The sequence below is a fragment of the Pleurodeles waltl genome, chromosome 9 (genome assembly GCF_031143425.1).
Source record: "Pleurodeles waltl isolate 20211129_DDA chromosome 9, aPleWal1.hap1.20221129, whole genome shotgun sequence".
Classification (NCBI taxonomy): domain Eukaryota; kingdom Metazoa; phylum Chordata; class Amphibia; order Caudata; family Salamandridae; genus Pleurodeles; species Pleurodeles waltl.
The window spans coordinates 227,202,931-227,222,333 of NC_090448.1; the positions used below are offsets into that span (position 1 = coordinate 227,202,931).

Here is a 19,403-nt window from a genome sequence, read left to right on the forward strand (position 1 = left end):
AGAATACTAGTGCAGGTGAACTCAAGGCGGTATCAGGAGCTTTATGGCTCAAACCAGGGTGGCGGTGCTGTGGGTCTAGGAAAGGGGCTCGGGACGACCGCTACCGCGAATGTCCATAGCTCCCCCCACGGTACTCCATTACATGACCCTGGAATTTTTTAATTTGGGGGGATGAGACTGCGCCAGGGGACCAAGGTATGGCCCGGTTGCCCAGTATCATTCCCATTGAGGGCCAGGGGGGATCCCTTGCTTAGGGTTGGCTCTGGCATGGTTGGATTGGGGGACAGTTTTCATGCTGGCCCGCGCCCCCTCTATCTTGAGGGGGCAGGTGAGTCTCGCCTTGTGAAGCTTAATTGGTTTTGGGGGGAATACAGCCCCCAGTTTACAGATGATGCCACAGGTGCCTGGTGGGTGGACAACCATGACTCCTTTTTAAAGAACATGAACTATTTGAGATGCATATTGTAAATAATTATGGAAATTTAAGGATGAAAAGAAATACTGTACACATGATTTTTTTATGTCGTGTTTATATGGTTGTGAATAAATACGGCCTGAGAATTGTTATATTCTCTATCGCAGGAAAGTTTCAGTCTGCTTTGTTTACTGTGAACATAAAGTATGTTACAGTGGATCATAGAGGGGAAACCAGTGTGAACTGTTTGTTTGTGGGTATCGATGCGGTCCCCCACCTGTTATTTGGATGTCTGTTGTACAATGAGGATGTCAATCATGAACGTGCTACGGAAATTGTGTGGCACACATATTGTGGAAAACTAATGAACACAAATAAAAAAACATCTACATGTTATGAGTTTGCTCTAGCTACGGTTGGCATCAGAAAATCGATTGTTAGCCACTTTAAACCTAGATGTTGTACCTTCCAAAGTGCTTTGCTTGATAAGAGATAAAAGAAAAAGAATAACTACTACCAAGGCAAGAAGAAATAAAGTATACCAAAGCAGAATGTGGCTCTAAAACTCAGAGTCTAAAACAAAGAAAATGTGCTCCATAACGAGTGCCGAAACTAAGGGTGCAAGGTTTATCAGATCATCGAGCAAACTGGGAGTTTGTGATCTGGGCGCTTTATATCCATAAAGACGAGCAGAGAACAAACAGAGGTATAGAAAAACAAAGATAAATGAATAATGTTCATGCCTGTGTAGTGCAGACAAGGACGAGTGGTGATGGAAATTGCCTGTACATGGCTTTTGTGCATCAAAGAGCAATTGTTTGTTATCAAAATCTCGCACAGACATACATATACCAGGTGACACGTGGTTTGGCAACATTGAGCCATTTTACAGAAATATGATAAACAAAATGTCAATACTTTTAGATTTAAAAGAAATTCTGATTGCCTTCTCGGGATATGGGCCTCCAACCTGATCAACTCAAGGAGAACACACGTTAAAGGCTAAACACGGGTTTCTCCCTTCTACCGTCAGCATGTACTAATGCCTGACTACAAGAATGTACAACTCTTACGTTAATGGTAAATCTGGCCTCGTGTGAATCATGCATAGTAAAGAGGTGATCCTGGCCAAAACCGAACGTTGGGTCTCGGAGCCTCGGCTCGGTAAACGTAACATTCGGTCACTACTAGCCAGGAATTATGAACTTTTCAAGGGTCATCGTGCCCCCCCCCCCCCCCCACCTCCCCTGCCAGTTCAAGCAAAGCCCAGTAAACAAGAACCATGCCTCTGCCTGTCAGAAGTAAACCATTAACCCGCCCATCGCCGGCCTGCGGATTGTGTATTTGTTCAGCAAGTAGTCCCAGCCAGAAAGCCCGTGTCTCAAGTTCAAAGCTTTATGGACGCCGACGCAGTGGGCAGAGCCCTTCAGGAGTCTGTGCAGCGAGGCGGAGCAGTGACTCCAAGTCCCACAGGTTTCGAACAATGCAGGCAAGAGGTCAAGTGCGGGAGGGCCGGGGCCTCTGCTGGGCAGCTGCTGAGGCAGGCGGCAGAGGGAACTGCAGGAAAGGCAGCTGGCAAGCTGCATCCCAATGCACACATCAGGGCACCACAGACAGAACCAATACTCGAAACTGATATTTATTTTAAAATGTTACACCTAACCCACCCGGGAGACATCTGTGCTTTCAAAATCACAGGCTGTTTTTCAACGCTTGACCTTGTGACAAGGCAAACTAAACAGAACCAATGTTTTAACCAGGGCAGATCCGCTAGCATGGCAATGCTGGTCAACCTGAACTTTCTCGTTAAATGTTTTCGAATGTATCATTGTACTGTATTGTATTTTCATTGCATCTGTATCGCGCGTACTACCCCCTCTAGGAGTTTAAGCGCTGCATGATTGTGACTAAAAATGAATGTGAAATAAGGACTTGTTCCATCAAGAGAGAGACACTCGGGAGGTTTGATAAAGATGTTTAAAACTAAATCCTCCTTAGTTACAAACTTTAAAAAAACATGTATTTCTTGTTACTTACAGAAAGACAGTCACATATGTATGCATTACATTCATCTACAATTCAAATGTAACTAAGTACTTGCATCCACCGCCGCATGCACATAAGTAATTCAATGATAAATGGTGTTACCTGGTGTAGTCTCCATTGGCTTCCTGCAAATGCAACAGCAATAAAAGATAAAAAAAGAATGTTAAATTATTCAGAATCTGTTGTACAACACCAGGACGGAAATTCAGTCTGGCTACTCTACTATTCAGCATGCAGTTCCATAATTCAAGGAAATAAAACGACTATACTTGACCACTATTGCGGAAACATCAGGCCTACCTCACTGACCTGAAAGCAACCCACCAACTACTTTAGTAATCCTGGGCAAGTCACAGATGGCATCGTGAAAATCACTGCTATGCACAAATGTGTCTATTCACGTTAGTCAACGAGATCACGGCCTTAACGGCGCGCGCTGTCCACAACAAAACACTTTCCAGACAAATACAATACGTTCACTAACGCTGCACAAGACTAGTTCAGCAAAGATCAGCATTTCTAATCACGGAAGATGTAATTTGTTAATATATACAACTAATAATTTTGAAGGCTGTCATGGCTGTTTGGGTTTTGGTGACGTTCAAGCGTTAAGAAAAGTAGAGTTAATTATGCACTCTACAAAAAACAATTACGATTACTACGCCAAATAACGAAACAAAATACGTTTCCCTTCTCATTACATATCTGCTATTTCTTCCGTCGGCTGGTGGTTTGCTTACAGAGACAGCCGAAGGATGCGCAAACGCAGGGGGGTTCCGCACCATACAGCCTGTGGGAATGTGGCAGGTACACACCGCGACAAACAGTGAATAAAAGAGCCAGCAGCTGTCGCGGACACTCACCTGCAGGATCAGAGCAGCTAGCTTGAAGATGGTGTTGCTCTCAACCTCGATCTGACCCTGTGGGAATGAAAAAGAGAGATCTCAGCGACCCCTGGTCGTTCACCCGGCGGAGCGGAGCCTGTCCCTGCCCGGCACCTTCAAGTTCGGCTTACTTGCAGGCTAAACCATCGCGCAGCCGACGGGAGGGGTGAGGCGCGACGCGAGGGGTTAAACAGGGCGCGCAGCTCGGCGCTGAAACGCTGTCATTACTCGCAGGCGAACCGTTCCGAAAAGATGACTCAGGACAAATGTAATAAGCAGTTGGCTGCAGAGTAATTCCCGCTGCTCCCTGTTATTAACTTGCCGGGTGAAAGTGGCCGGCCCCGCAGGTTTCACCGGCGGAGATTGGCCTGCCCCATTCCGAGATAATATTTCTCGGTCCTGTCAGGATTATCCTTAGACATACACAGGCTCACCCGGGAGCGCCCGCCCCCGCCCGTGGAAACCCAAACACGCCCAGAGCGCTCCATCTCCAAAACCCAGGGCTTCGCTCTACTCTGTTGATTGTTGATTTGTTATGAATTATTTCTACACAAGCAACGGCGCACTCTTTTTTTCTATTTGTTGCTTTTTGTAAAAACGATATTATTCCTACACATAAGCGTTACTAGTGTGCAATTTAGATCATATTATCATGTCTATTGTTAGAGTGGGAGTGTTTCAAAGGCACTTCAGTGTCACTGACACAAAAGGTGGCCAGGAAACTCATTTTCAGTCTTTTCTGTTCCCGCTGCTTCCCTCAATAAAGAAACCCCTGAGCAATGCACCCCGTGTAACAGGATTCAATAAGGCCACGGGGATAACAATGAAAAGCTTTCTGCTACTGACTGTATTTTAATGCTTCCCGTCTTATTGCAGGACAAAGGACTGGTTGAAAAATTGACATCCTAGCCCAAAGGGATAATGTTTCCAATGGGCAGCATTTTTTCATTTGATGGGAGTGAAATGTAAAGAAAGAAATCCCACTTAGTATATTCATTTCTCTTCAGTGATTCAAACAGTGGCGGGGGTAGACCATTTCGATACAGAGGATAAGCTAATATGAAATAAACTGGGTGCAATTTTTAAACACGGAGTGGATTGTTTCCCAGAGATTTCAGTGAACACCACTCCACATTGCATGTGTCCTAATTGCAAGAAATAGGTGGATTTTGTTAATAGAATATCATTGTTTACTCACCAGGCATGTTGACAACCTCACGATTTCAGCTCCGTGTCCACAATAAACGTACATACCAGATACCTGAGGATTTACCACCCTCCCTTGTTGACAAACACTACTGGCAGCAGGGTTGAGTTGCGAAATATGAAATTGGGCTTCTCTAGAATTAATTATTATGAAAGGACGCACAAGTGTTCTCATTCCTAAAGGAGGGCAAATTTACTCCCTAGAAGCATGGTTTTCCTAGCATAAACTTTAGTTTGATAGTCAGAAATTGTAATGATGAAGACAACTGGTAATCTAGTAGTAAGGACTATAATATAGAGTTCACAACACCGCTGCTTCCCACATCAAACCCCTCTAAACCTTTACACTACCATCACCCCTGGACATAGAATTAGAATCCACTATAAGGGCCTGATTACAACTTTGGAGGAGGTGTTAATCCATCCCAAATGTGACGGATATACCACCAGCCGTATTACGAGTTCCATAGGATATAATGGACTCGTAATACGGCTGGTGGTATATCCGTCACATTTGGGACAGATTAACACCTTCCTCCAAAGTTGTAATCAGGCCCTAAGTGTCTAAAAACAAAAAAGCAGTCCTCACAGAGAACTGAGGAAGATATGTACTTAAATATCTTTACTTAACATCAACAAAAGCAACTACCACAGAGTGCCAACCCTTTGCTTCTGATTTGCCTACTTCTAGGGTGGTCTCCTTCCTTACGTTGTCGAATAAACCCATAAGCTAACAGGCGGGAAACACATTCCATTGCAAATTACATTAGGGATAAGCACCACGTTTGTTTTTCACCAGAATATGACCAATTAGTACATAATAGAAAAGAATACCAACAATCAGTTTTTGCACCCATTTTGTTCATACTACTATCCCATGCGCAATGTTTTGCATGGGCAATTGCCATCAGTTACAACATCATGGCAGCTGCCTGTTAAAAAACTGGAGTAGGTACAATTTGTGCTCAGCTCGTAATGAAAGCATATGCGAAAAGAGATGCGCATTTTGCTGGCACATATTTTGCACAAACCAGATGGAAAACAGCAAGCCTCGTATGTTTTCAGTACTTGTTCGCTGCACTCAAAGAGGGCTAACCGCCGGAAAAGGCATGACGTATGCATGCCTTACACTAACGAAAGCAAGCAGATTTAAAAAAGCAAGCCCACAAACGAATGAAAGGCACTGACGTGACATGGACTGGGCTCTGAGCCCTTTTCTAACTACTAAAGCGTCTCGCAAGCAATACGCATGCGCAAGCGCATGCTAGCGCAGGCTCGACCCTAAAAAATGTGTAGGGTTGTATGGACATGTCAGTCTCAAATGGTGGCTGCATTGCCACTTGATGAAATTTGGTGAGTGGATACAGAATTTCTGCTAGATTTAAGTCAACAGTTATTTTATCTCTATAATCCAGATTGGTGGTTGCTCATTGGCTGCATGGCTTAGCAGTTACTGCCTTTGCGATTGCAATAACATGCATATCACTTGTTCGCATATGTTCTTAGTGTACATAAAGCAGTTGTCTTTCTTGTTTTAGTTGTTAGTTTGCAATGTCCCTCTAATGTAAAGATATATCCCCTTCTGCTGCCAAGAACACTGGACCACTTATTGGTGCCTGAAAACGGACAAATTAGCTGTTATGTTATGCAGATTTGTAGAACACACTATCACCCAGGAGTGTATCCTGGCACTGAGCAGGTATGAGTCTACGCACACCTAGGGCCTAGTCGGACTACTTGAAAAGGCAAGTCTTCTGTTTCTTGCAGAATTCAATAAGTGAGGAGGATGCTTTTATGTGTGGTAACCAGTTGTTCCCCACTTTAGGAGCTCATCCAGTACGGAGGGTTTTATCTTGGGGGGAAGGTGCTTGGAATGTCACATTCTTGGTAACAAATATCTTATTGACTTGTAATTTGGGTATTACCATGTGTGTGTTGGATTTCCTTAGGGTGAACAGCACTCCAGATACACCGGACCACGTTCCCCTTAACCCTAGAAATGTTCCTTTAGTCCAATCCCTCTTGTTTCTCTTAAAAACTCACAACAAGCAAATACAAAGGGTTCTGATGAACACTCTGTGAGACCTGCTGATAACAGAAGAAGCACTGATGCAGATATACCATTCCCACACAACACTGTACTTCCAATTCTTTCTTGACACAAGACGTTTTCACTTGTTTATTTTTGATAGGAAAACTGATTTGTCAAAGACACCCATATAATTGTATAATTCCCACTCAACATATACAATCTTGATTGTTTGCCACCACCCCACATTATGTACTGTGACCTTTTGCCCTCCAGGTGCGGGTCCCGATATATAAATACTGTTAGAAATGAAGGCTCTAGTTAGCAGAAGTATACACCCTTGTCCAAATAGGGATCACAACCCTAGTCAGGTTAAGTCACACACAATCCAAATTATCATGTGCCCACCCTCTGGTAGCTTGGCACTGAGCAGTCAGGCTTAATTTAGAAGGCAATGTGTAAAGTATTTCTGCAATAAATCATGCAATAACACAGTGAGAACACTACAAAAAGACACCACACAGGTTTAGAAAAAAATAGGATATTTATCTGATTAAATTAAGGTCAAAACGATCAAGATTTGATAATCACAAATTGATATATCACTTTTGTAATGATAAGTAGAGACTTTAGTTCTGAAAAGGAACAATTGTCTCTTGGTTTGCATCAAAATTACACGCACGAAGATCGGAGAGGAGGAGATGCATGGAAAAAAAGGTAGGTGTGCGTCGGGTTTCTGGGCGCACACAGACAATGCATCGATTCTTTTCCATGTGGCAAGGGCTTTGAATCAAATTCTGGTGCGCAGGCTTGAATCCTTTTTGCGATGCGGGGTCTTTTGACGCCCAGGGACAATGCATGGAAATCCTGGGTGTGCGGGACAAAGTCACAGTTGTTGCATCGATCCAGTGGGTGATGCAGCGGAAGTTTTGCTGCCCGGCTGGTGCTGCATTGATTTGTCTGGCAGGAAGTTGGGCTAAGTCATTCCAGCTCGGTGATGCGTCAATCTGGTGGGCTATGCGTTGAAGTTCCAGCCACAGCATTAGCGCTGCGTCAAGCTCCACTTGGGGAGCCGGGCTGCATCGTTCCGGTTCGGCGATGCAGTGGTTTTCTCACCGCTGGACAGGCTGTGCATCAATTCCAGCAGGCTGTGCGTCAATTTTCGCCTCATTAGGAGTTTCCTTGCAGAAATGAAGGTTTTTTGGCCCTGAGACTTCAGGAACAGGATGCAAGCTCAATCCAAGCCCTTGGACAGCACTTCTCAGCAGAGCCAGAGGCCAGCAAGGCGGCAGGGCAACAGCAAGGCAGCAGTCCTTTACAGCAAAGCAGTCCAGGTGAGTCCTTTGGGCAGCCAGGCAGCTTCTCTTGGCAGGTTGCAGGTTCTGGTGCAGAGTGTCTGTCCCAAGAAGTGTGTAAATTGGTAGGGTCAGGGACCCAGTTTATACACCCAAAAGTGCTTTTAAAGTGGGGAGACTTCAAAGAGTTGTTTTTGAAGTGCACAAGGTCCCTTTTCAGTACAACCCTGTCTGCCAGGGTCCCACTAGGGGGTTTGGCAGTCCATTTTATGAGGGCAGGCCACTGTCCTTTGAAATGTAAGTGTCAGGCCCTCCACCCTTCAAGCCCAGGAAGACCCATTCAGTATGCAGAAGTGTGCAGGTGTGACTGAGCATCCTGTGTTTGTGGTTGTCTGGGTGAAATGCACAAGGGAGCTGTCAACCAGCTCATGCCTAGACGTGGATTGGAGACAGGCTGTAAGGCACAGAAGGATTTTAAGTGCAGAGAAATGCTCACTTTCTGAAAGTGGCATTTCTAAAATAGTAATACAAAATCCAACCTCACCAGTCAGCAGGATTTTGTATTACCATTCTGGCAATACTAAATATGACCTGTCTACCTCTTTCTGATCAGAACCTACCACTCAAACAATATATGAGGGTAGCCCTAATGTTAGCCTATGAAAAGAGCAGGCATCAAAGCAGTGGAAAACGAAATTAAGAGTTTTCCACTACCAGGACATATAACACTCACATGTATATGTCCTGCCTTTTACCTACACAGCACCCTGCCCTTTGGGTTCCCTACAGCCTGCCTTTGGGGTGACTTACATGAAGAAAAAGGGGAGTTTAAGGCTTGGCAAGTATTTTTAAATGCCAAGTCGGAATTGTAGTGAACTGCACACACAGGCCTTACAATGGCAGGCATGAGACAAGGTTAAGGGGCTACCTATGTGGGTGGCACACTCAGTGCTGCAGGCCCACTAGTAGCATTTAATTTACAGGCCCTGAACACATGTGGTGCACTTTACTAGGGACTTACAAGTAAATTAAATATGGCAATTGGTTATGAGCAAATGTTACCATGTTTTAAGGGAGAGAGCATATGCACTTTAGCACTGATTGGCAGTGGTAAAGTGCGCAGAGTCCTAATGCCAGCAAACATGGGGTCAGATAAAGAGGAGGAGAAGGAAGGCAAAAGGTTTGGGGGTGACCTTGCAGAAAGTCAATTTTCAACATATACCTAATACCAGTGCTTAATTTGTAAATAAAAAGGTGCCCATGCTCAAAGCCTTCCTCTTAAACATGCGGCTGCTGCAATTAAATGTGCGAACGGGGAGTACTGAGGCAGCATAATCCTGAAGTCATCTCGGGCCTCTTCAATCCATTTAAAACCCCTCCCTGTCCCTTCAGCTCACACTTGCAGCTTTCTGCTTTCTCCCATTGTGAAGCTTTTTCGTGTTTCTCTTCCTCCGTCTTCCCCAAATGTGTCTTTAGCTCGCTGTAAATGCTTGAGACAGAAGACTAAGCGCCGGCCCTCAAAAATAAGTGCCAGTGCTTAGCACCGGTTACAACAAGCACAAATTAAGCACTGCCTAATACACAAATATGAAGATTGTGAAATTATCTTTGCTTTTATTATGGTGTGGACGTCGGGGAAAACATCAATGGTTCCCATTCAGCAGTTCTTCCATTCCTTGGAAGAAGAATAACTGTATGGAGCATGAACATGACAAAAGTACAGAGTCTTTCTTTATATATGGATGGTAAGTATCTGCAGCAATGTAAGGTTGAAGTGACACTACTGCTTACGTAGAAATGTTCACTGTGAAATACTAAGCTGCGACTTGCATATAGGTACACATTATATGGAGTACCATTTATAAAATAACCTGTGGTCTCATTCACAAAATTATAAAAAAATAAAAACAGCAGATTTTGTTGACCTTTCTGGCAAGTCCCCATTTGTGAGCCCTCAACTAGCATGCTGTCCTAAGAGCAGCAGCCCTGTCCATCCAAATCCGCAATCCCTCCCTCACCTCTCTGTTGCTGTACAGTTAAAGGATACAGGATATGCTCAAATCCTCAATTATTAGATAGCTTTTCTCAAGCTTATTTTGAGACTTCTCAGATTAGATAGATTTGAAGGGCCATAAGAATGCAGTTTACTTTTGAGGATATTGTGCTTCCACCCACTGACACCCCTAACATATGCAGTACTCTTCACTCACACTCAATACCTCCCACATCATTACTCCTCTTCTAACAACCTGAGGTCTCCCACACTTGCTCACCATGCCATCTTTTCAGGGGCGGTTCCTCCTTAAGAGTGGAGGAGCGTCACCCTGCCTGCTGTGAGCGCAGCAGGCAAACACAACTAAAATGGCATAATAATGCCTTTTCATTTTGCCACCAGCTCGCACTGTGTATAGCGCAAATGTAAGGGCATGGGGCGGGGCTAAATCCTGCAATTGCCGGAACACTGCTGCCCCTTTCAGTTTGCATGTCGGTTTGGCCGGCTATCTAGCTACGGCAATCCCGACATGCACACTGTAGACCCAGCAATTTCAGGGCTGTCATACAGCCAAGGATTGCTGGCACAGGCCCCCAGTCTCAAAATGAGCTCCAGGTTAGCCTGCTTCCCCAATCCTGGAGCAGCTCTCATGCTGAAAACAGCATGAGAGCAGTTCCAGGATTGGTTGGATTTACGTTACCACTGAGCAGGAAGGAAGTCCTTTCATTAATGCTCGTGGACTCCGGGGGGAGAAGTGCCACAAAGGGGAGATCCGCAAATATGGTGAGTTTGGCTCCATCGCGTCCTACCATATATTTCTCCTGCAGGACGGCACTGCATCTTTTAAGTTCTGGCATTAGCCAAGATCTTTTGATTTGAATAATGGTACATACACACACATTATTATATATAAATATATATATATATATATATATATATATATATATATATACATATATATATATATTTATACATATATATATATGTATATATATGTATATATATATATATATATATATATATATACATATATATATATATATATATATATATATATATATATATATATATATATATATATCCACACACAAAAAAGGAAGAGAGCACTCTGGGTAGTTCCCAAATTTTGGTGGAGAGCGGCTCCGTTAGAGAGCACCTGTGACACTCTAAAATTGCTCACCTTCATGTCTGTTTTTATAGCAAAGTTTTTAAGCATTGGATTAGCACAATTGTATCCACACTGAGCTAGAAAGAGATACATTCTAATCCTATGCCTAAAAACGTTGCTAGAAAAACAGACATTTGAGGTGAGCAAATTTAGAGTGTTGCTGGTGTTGTTGGGTGCTCTATACTGGAGCTGCTCTCCACCTAAACCTGAGAGGTACCCACAGTTCTCGCTTCTTTTTTTGCATAATTTATGTATCACTCTAAGCCTGAAAGGGTACTGCTGAGACTTATACTTGGTGTTCCCCTGTGTCTTCACAAAATTAAACCTCTCTAAAGACTGATAGCGAAACATGTGTCAAGGGTTGCTTTTTCCCATTCCAAGTTGGCTTGGATGGTATTTTACCAATCCAGAACTGAAATACAATTTTTGGAGTGGTGAAATTATTTTGTTATTTTACAGCTTGATGTGGAAGGCACTATGCTAATCCTTAAAAACTCTGCTGTATAAATGGCAAAAGACTTTGGGGGTCATTTTGACCTTGGCGGACGGCGGAGGCCGTCCGCCAAGGTACCGCCGTCGAATGACCGCACTGCGGTCAAAAGACCGCGGCGGCCATTCAGACATTTCCTCTGGGCCGGCGGGCGCTCTCCAAAAGAGCGCCCGCCGGCCCAGAGGAAATGCCCCTGCAACGAGGACGCCAGCTCAGAATTGAGCCGGCGTAGTTGCAGGGGTGCGACGGGTGCAGTTGCACCCGTCGCGTATTTCAGTGTCTGCTTAGCAGACACTGAAATACTTTGCGGGGCCCTCTTACGGGGGCCCCTGCAGTGCCCATGGCATGGGCACTGCAGGGGCCCCCAGGGGCCCCGCGGCACCCCCTACCGCCATCCTGTTCCTGGCGGGAGACCCGCCAGGAACAGGATGGCGGTAGGGGGTGTCAGAATCCCCATGGCTGCGGAGCGCGCTCCGCAGCCATGGAGGATTCACAAGGGCAGTGGTAAACCGGCGGGAGACCGCCGGTTTACCCTTTCTGGCCGCGGCTGAACCGCCGCGGTCAGAATGCCCTCGGGAGCACCGCCAGCCTATTGGCGGTGCTCCCGTGGTCGGTGACCCTGGCGGTCACCGGCCGCCAGGGTCAGAATGACCCCCTTTGTCTCTTTCTAGTTCTAAATGGATATCACTGTGCTAATCCTATGCTTAAAAACCTTGCTAGAAAAACAGACATTTGAGATTAACTAATTTAGAGTGTTACTCGTGTTGTAGGGTTCTCTATACTGGAGCTCCTCTCCACTTAAACTTGGGAACTACCCAGAGTTCGCTCTTCCTTTTCTGCATAATTTGTGTGTTACTCTAAGCCTGAAAGGATATTTCTTTGACTTATACTGGGTGCTCTCTTGTGTCTGGACAAAGCTTAACCTCTCGGAAGAGTTATGGTGGCAGCGAAACACATGTCAGGGGTTGCTTTTGCTCATTCCAGGTTGGCCTGGATGGTATTTTACTAATCCAAAGCTATAATACTGTGCCTTGAGTGGTGAAAGGCTTTTGCCAATTTATAGCTCTGTGTGGATGGCACTATGCCAATCTTATGCAGGAAAACTTTGCTGTATGAATGGCAAAAGATTTTCTCCCTTTCTAGCCTGGCATGGATAGCATTGTGCTATCCTAATCCTATGTGTTAAAACATTGGTAGAGAAACATACATCTGAGGTAAGCAAATTTAGAGGAGTGTCGCTGGTGTTTTGAGGTGCTCTATGCTGGAGCTGCTCTCTACCTAAACTTGGGAACTACCAGAATTCTCTCTTCCTTTTTTGCATAGTTGATGCATAACTCTAAGCCTGAACGGGCATTGCTTTTATATTATATATATATATATATATATATATATATATATATATATATATATATATATATATATATATATATATATATATATATATATATATTTTCTTTTTTGGTGGCAATCACATTTGTCTTTCACCCACTAAATATTCATCATGGCTAATTTGGGAGCCCACTTCAGCCATTGGATAATTTCACTATGAGTGATGGCATTTTGTTCTTTCATAAGGAGCACATCCACACATAAAGTAGTTCCCGTCACTGCAAGACACTACTATGGCAACCCAAAATAAGTACTGACAAATTCAAAAGGAAGGCAGCCAACACCAGACCAATTGGCTTTGCCATTGCTTGTTTTGCTTGGTAATGTTAGGAAGTCTCAGAATCATGCTCCCAATCTATGAACTAAGGTAGGTTCCTGGCATAAGCAGTATACACAATCATAGTGAACAGATTCAATCCAGTATAAACAGACAAAGTTATAACATCAAAGTCACATTATTCTTAGCAAACCATGCAAGGTCTTTGGCATTAATTGTTAAAATATATTGTTATTAGGATTAGGTGGCAGTTGTTATCTTCAGTCATCTGTAGCGTTTCTACGAATGTTACTCAGAAGGCAACCTAGTAAAAAAATAACTCTGTTAATGAACATGATTTGCATATGGTGGGCCTCTATCTAGAGTGGCAAAGTGAATGAAAATGGGCTTGAATGACACACAGAACAATTCCCAATAATGTTTGCAAGCATTCCTCCTATTACCTTTTGGTGGTTGAGATCCACATACACTCACCAGGGAGTGAATAGGAAGTTAAACACATAGTGAAATTCCATGGTAAGCATTGACATACAAGGAGCCAATCAGAATGCAGCATTCTCATTAACTATCCTGTGCCAGAGAGCAATCTCTGATATAACTTTTAAAGATCACACCATGATCATGGACATATGTTGAACAGACTCAGCAACAGCAGTTACCACAGAGGTACTACCATTTTAATTCCAAGTTGCACTATTGCAATTCTTTTTTAATGCCAAGAATCATCTGTTGGCAAAATCTAACAATAAATGTCATCATATGATGTCAGAGCCCAGAGTGTGATAGGGCTCAGACCGCTCGAAGATGGTCCCAAAATGTTACCTTCAATGGTCTGCAATCCAGTTAACACAAACCGTTCGGATGCTTACCCTATAAGGCCTGCATTATAAGTGGAATGGAATTACATGCAGTAAAATCGCCCTCAAATATTTTTGTTACCTAATTTGCTGTATTATGCCAGGGCGATTTTACCACTCCAGATAATGAAGTTGGTGTGTTTTATTATGCCCCAAATGGGCACTATTCCACATTACTGACCTTTTTGTCCATGCAAATGCCTCCAGGTAATATCTGGAGGGAGTTGTGTAGAGAATATCCAATCACTGCAGCAATTTCACAACATTCTGAATATATTACATGCAAAACGTTAACTCTTAATATTGGAAATTCAAAATAATGGCCTAAATCTGATTACATGTCTATTTACCTATTTACAGACAATATAGTATTCTACACGACCATTCTGCTAACAAACGTTCTAGTAATAAGTTGTTTATCATCTGTAGTTCCTTAATCTGTGAAAAGACATTACCAATGTTATCCTGTCATTTGCTATATACTTTATTTTGGAAGAATTCGCCGATTAATTGCCACTGCTAAATTCTGCCAAAGAAGAAAACTAAGACATTCCATATTATTCTCTGTGCAAAACTAAAAGTTTGAGCCAAATTAAAACAACGCTAGGATTTGTCAAAACTACCCCTGGAAACGTATAATTTCAAACTACATGCCATACATATATAGAAACTTGCATATTTTGTAGTAAAGCAAACACTATTGGTCACACTGAAATGTCTTTGATATATGAAATAACAGAGCATTACATGGAGCCACCCAGGAGCTAACAAGACCTGTTGATCATTCAGCATGGATTAAATAGTATTTCCTCCCTCTCCCTCTCCCTTCACATTACTTGGGTCTGCAACTGACTAAGGATCAATTTAATTAAATAACAGATCTATGCGAAATACTTTGGAAAAAGGAATATTTTCTGACTAAAATGGGAGTATTTTCTAATTACATTATATTTACATATCGTTTCCAAATTGCAAACCATCCAGTGATGACGTTGTCTGTTGAATGTTTTACTTGAAATAAATACTTTATTGATCATTGTCATGAGTAAATGTTTTCGATTTTTTTACAAGGAACAGCTTCATCTTTCTGAACACCTGTGCTAGACAGTTCTGTAAATTAATGTTTGATCCCCAAAAGAAGGTCAGGCAGCCATGCTCGGTCAACCTAATTGTGAATAGAGAGCCCTAGATAATAATAAGTGCTCCAGGTTTCGTCTGAAAAAGTTGAATTCAAATATCTAAGCACTCAAGCGCATAATGTCAAATAAAATCATAGGAATTGGGCAGGGACGATCCTGATGACATTCTATCTATTCAGATCTCTCAAACTTAGTTTTGAAATATTTTGCTGAGACTAAAAGATATATGAATTTCTGCAGAGCACTCTACAGTCAGGGATTAGAAGATGGATACGAAGATTTAATTCTGCGATTTGCACATTCCCTAACCAGATAAAGGAAATAGCAAATACATTCTCTAGTCAAACATGACTAGTGTAGATTCAGAATAATTTCAATAGCCCGATTAGCTGAATGGCAGTGAAAGCGATAATTTAGCAAAAAAAATTCAGAAGTGTGAGGGGTTGCCGATAGAAAGATGCTTCTCTGGGGAATACACCATGTTTGATATTGGGGAAGAGAACTACTGCTTGACATGTGTTAACATGTAAAAAGATTGTTAACTAATGATAATAAATTGAAAACGAAACCTCCCTGCCTTTGTTGCAACAGCTTTACATAACTTACTCACCCCACATTTATCCTAGATTTAACCACTGGAGTTCTGGAAATACAATCCACACCCTTATAGCAATTAGAAAGTGTTACTGGGTGTGCTGCTCTACTGAATGACCTATATTTGATACTATTCTGAGAGTGCGTTTCTAACAACTTGAGTGCCTTAACGAATTCAACTTGAATTTTAGAATCTACTTGATCTGAAAAAAGTGCTAGAAAAAGAAAACAATTTTGTTAAAACACTTAAAGAACCGTACCCTAGATGGGATGTAAAATTCATTCAAATGTATACAATTATTCATTTCATACCTGTGCTTTAAAAGGGTTGGTACTGTCCGGTACTCCGTACCGGCACTTTTTTATTTGGAGAGGGAGGGTACCTGCACTTCTCAAGAAAAACGTAATACTTTTAATTGGAGAGTACCGGCACTTCTCAGAAACCTCTCTCGGGCACCTATATTTTTTCATTTCAGGCACTGTTTCATATTTTTTTGCCACCATGGTGTGGGGGAAGGAAGCACCTTTTCAAAGGCCATAGGTGCAACTTTCCTCTGTATCTATCCTCAACTTTCCCTGTCCCGTCCAGAGTTTACCACAGAGTTGCGCACTGCCTCCAAAACACAGTCTTATCTGACAACTTGAGAGCCGATTTTGAATACTTCTGGTGGAGTGGAGCCCTCCATATCAAACCTTACCTGGTCTCCTTGATTCTTCTTTACCATTGGGATGAGCTCTGTATGAGAGCATGCAGCTGAAGCCGGTATGTAGGCGACTCAGTGTTCTTTATGCAAGATATGATGCACTGAACCAGGAGAAGGACCGAGGAGCACACTGTCAAAACTAGACAGCATTGATAGTCTTGGACATGGAAGAGCAGTCTCGGTGCTCTGCTGAGTTGTTTTGACGCAGACAAAGTGCATCAATCAGATTGCCACCCCTCATGGCTCCTATGAGCGCATAGCTGATTTACGACTGTGTTTGGGACCAAAGGGGATGGTGGCCATCTTAGGTTCAAGTTCTCTCTCCACTGCCAAGAAACAGAAGATGCACCAACATCAATAAAGAAACCGGGGGTGGCCATCTTTTACTAACTTTCAAAATGAAAAAAAGGCCTGTTGCAAGCAACACTTATTAAAAGCTAAATAAATACTCACTATATTTGTACACTAAGCACTTGAGAACAATCATACAATTCCAATTCATGGGAAAACTTGCAATCCACCCATTTAACAAGTAGAAAGAAAAAAACTAATCAGTAGGACAAGAAAAACCTCTCAGAAAGCCTAAATCGCATGACATTTTCAAGTTGCCATCTTGAGTGGGTGATCACGCCACCCACATTGCCACCAAATCTGCCGTAGCAACAAGGCAGATCCATCTTTACACTAATCGTTAGACATTCCCTTGATTATTATCTTACATTTTAATACTGAAAGGCAAAAATTCTCCTAAATCACTCAAAAGATTTCAGCAGAACTATTTGTGTACTAAGATACAAAGCTTATTTATGCAGTGTCCTTATCTGAACACTTTTTGAAACTGTTTTCATGTAAACCGCTTGCAAGCAGTATGACACTGATCCTATGCAAAATGCTCCACCGTCCATTTTGTCTTGTTTTCACTATACAAAACTGTAAAAAATACAGGTCAGTGGGCTTTAACGATATTGGCACCAAAATCTAAATGTCTTACTATTAGATCATCAAGGAGAATGATTTGGATACGACCTTAATTAGTGCTGGTGTACGTCAAACTATTACTAGGCAGCGGCAGATTGCACTAGATCACCCCTACAAGCATGTCCCTGAAATTGTTACTGCTCCCAAGGCAACGCATTAAATGTCAACCAAGTTAGATTTGTGATGTAACTTCCATACTGCAGTGTTGCTGTAAATTAAAATTGTTTTCAGTTGTCTCCCAGCTAGGTGATCATTGACTCAGATGAGGCATAGAGAGCTTTCAGGCAGCTCTCCGGCCTCATATATATATACAGATTAACAAGCACTCATCTTGGATCTGAGTAGTCAGAGTAATCAGCCCAACTGCAAGAAGATGAGCTCTGGATGTAAAGAAATATGTAATTGGGTTTGAAAGGGAAGTATGTTGTTATATTTAACTTCCTAGTCACATGGCTGGCTATTGTTGTCTGCCCTGAAAAAAACGAGGTCAGTACAGTAAAAAACAGGGACTGGGAAGAGGAGACTTGCTCAACAGAGCCCCTCCCTCTGCCTACTTTGAAGCACTAGTTTGCACTCACTTACAAATATCCTGCATATTCTCACATTTTTTATGACCGGTCGTTTCTCATGCCACCCCTGATTTCAGGCCCATCAATGTGGTGAGGGAGGGTACCCTCCACGCGTGTGAGAGGTATCCTTCACTTCCAGCTGCAGTGATGTACTCATTCTCAGCAGGCACTATGCAGGTAACTGTGTCTCCCAGATTCTCGTGGGAGTAGCCGCCTCCATGGTGATGTCAGACTCAGATTGAAAAGGGATGTCTTCTGTAGGTGAGGATATGGCTGTGGTGTAAAGTTGGTGAATTTAGCTCTCCACTCCATACTACTCCAAATTATGTGGCTCAATATCTCTTCAACTTGTTGCATGTAGACAGTCACTCACATCTGCGCTGCTATGGAACCCAGAAAAAGAGGAGCTGGTGCAAGCCAACATCACTCATGTTGCAGATTCTGCACTTGCTCCTTCAGGTCCTCCTCCATCCGTGGTGAGAGGTTCAAGGGCCTCAGTGGATGTTCAGATATATTGGTTATCGCGGACGTCAATTCTTCATCAGATACTCTCCACTATCAATGTGAGGGATAAAGCAGCCTTCACACTCTGCTTAGTGTTTAAAGTTTCATTGTGCTTGCTGGGAGCTTCCAATCAGGCAAGGTCAGCAGCAGTATGTAAGGCCAACAAAGCTTCGCCAAGGACTGCAGGCTTAGGTCTAAGTAAGAGAAAGTGGACAACATCCCAGTGCCCACTTATGATGCACCACAACCAGAAAGGTCCAAAAGAAAATGTGCGAGGGGCAGGATAGCTCCAGCTTTTATTCACAACACCAGGCTGCTAATCAGATGCCTCCTGCTGATCAGAGGCAGATCATCCTTTCAGTCTTCCCCTCTTCAGAGAAGAGTCTGATGACGGCCTCTCCCCAGAATCCACTTCTGGAGTCTCTGTCCATAAATAAAGATTAAAGTACACCTTCAAGATTGCTGATGTGGTGGGAAACTATGTTGCTTCTCTCCAGAGATGCTCTAAACCCACAGAAAAACATCATAAAAAGTGGAGATGGTGTTATCCTTAATGGGTAGCCCTCTTCCACGACTTTACACAAAAGCAAATGTTCACGATCAGCTACGAATAAACCTAACAACATATGCAAACATAGTGTTCTCTGGTCATTTACGGCATGCACTCCCTTTGATGTTCAGGAAGGACAACCTAATAGAAGTCTACAAATAATATTTACAAGCATTATAGTCATTAAAAAGGCCATATATGTCCCATCCCAATAGACTTAAAATTACATCAACATGCCACTATGCAACTTCTCTGGGTGCACCTAGATGACCTAAAAGGAATAATAAGCTGCCACCATCCAGTGCTTGGCAAGGTG

At 42.9% G+C, this 19,403-nt stretch overlaps 1 protein-coding gene across 6 annotated transcripts in view; it reads right to left on the minus strand.

The window, feature by feature from the left end:
* FRMD4B (FERM domain containing 4B) overlaps positions 1-19,403 on the minus strand; it is an 892,718-nt gene that overhangs the window by 182,308 nt on the left and 691,007 nt on the right. For all 6 annotated transcript variants that reach the window (XM_069206591.1, XM_069206592.1, XM_069206594.1 and 3 more), the window contains 2 exons: positions 3,325-3,381; positions 2,564-2,586 (listed from right to left, as the gene is read on the minus strand). In XM_069206591.1, the coding sequence (XP_069062692.1) occupies positions 2,564-2,586; positions 3,325-3,381 (80 nt within the window). The remainder of the gene's footprint in view (positions 1-2,563; positions 2,587-3,324; positions 3,382-19,403) is intronic.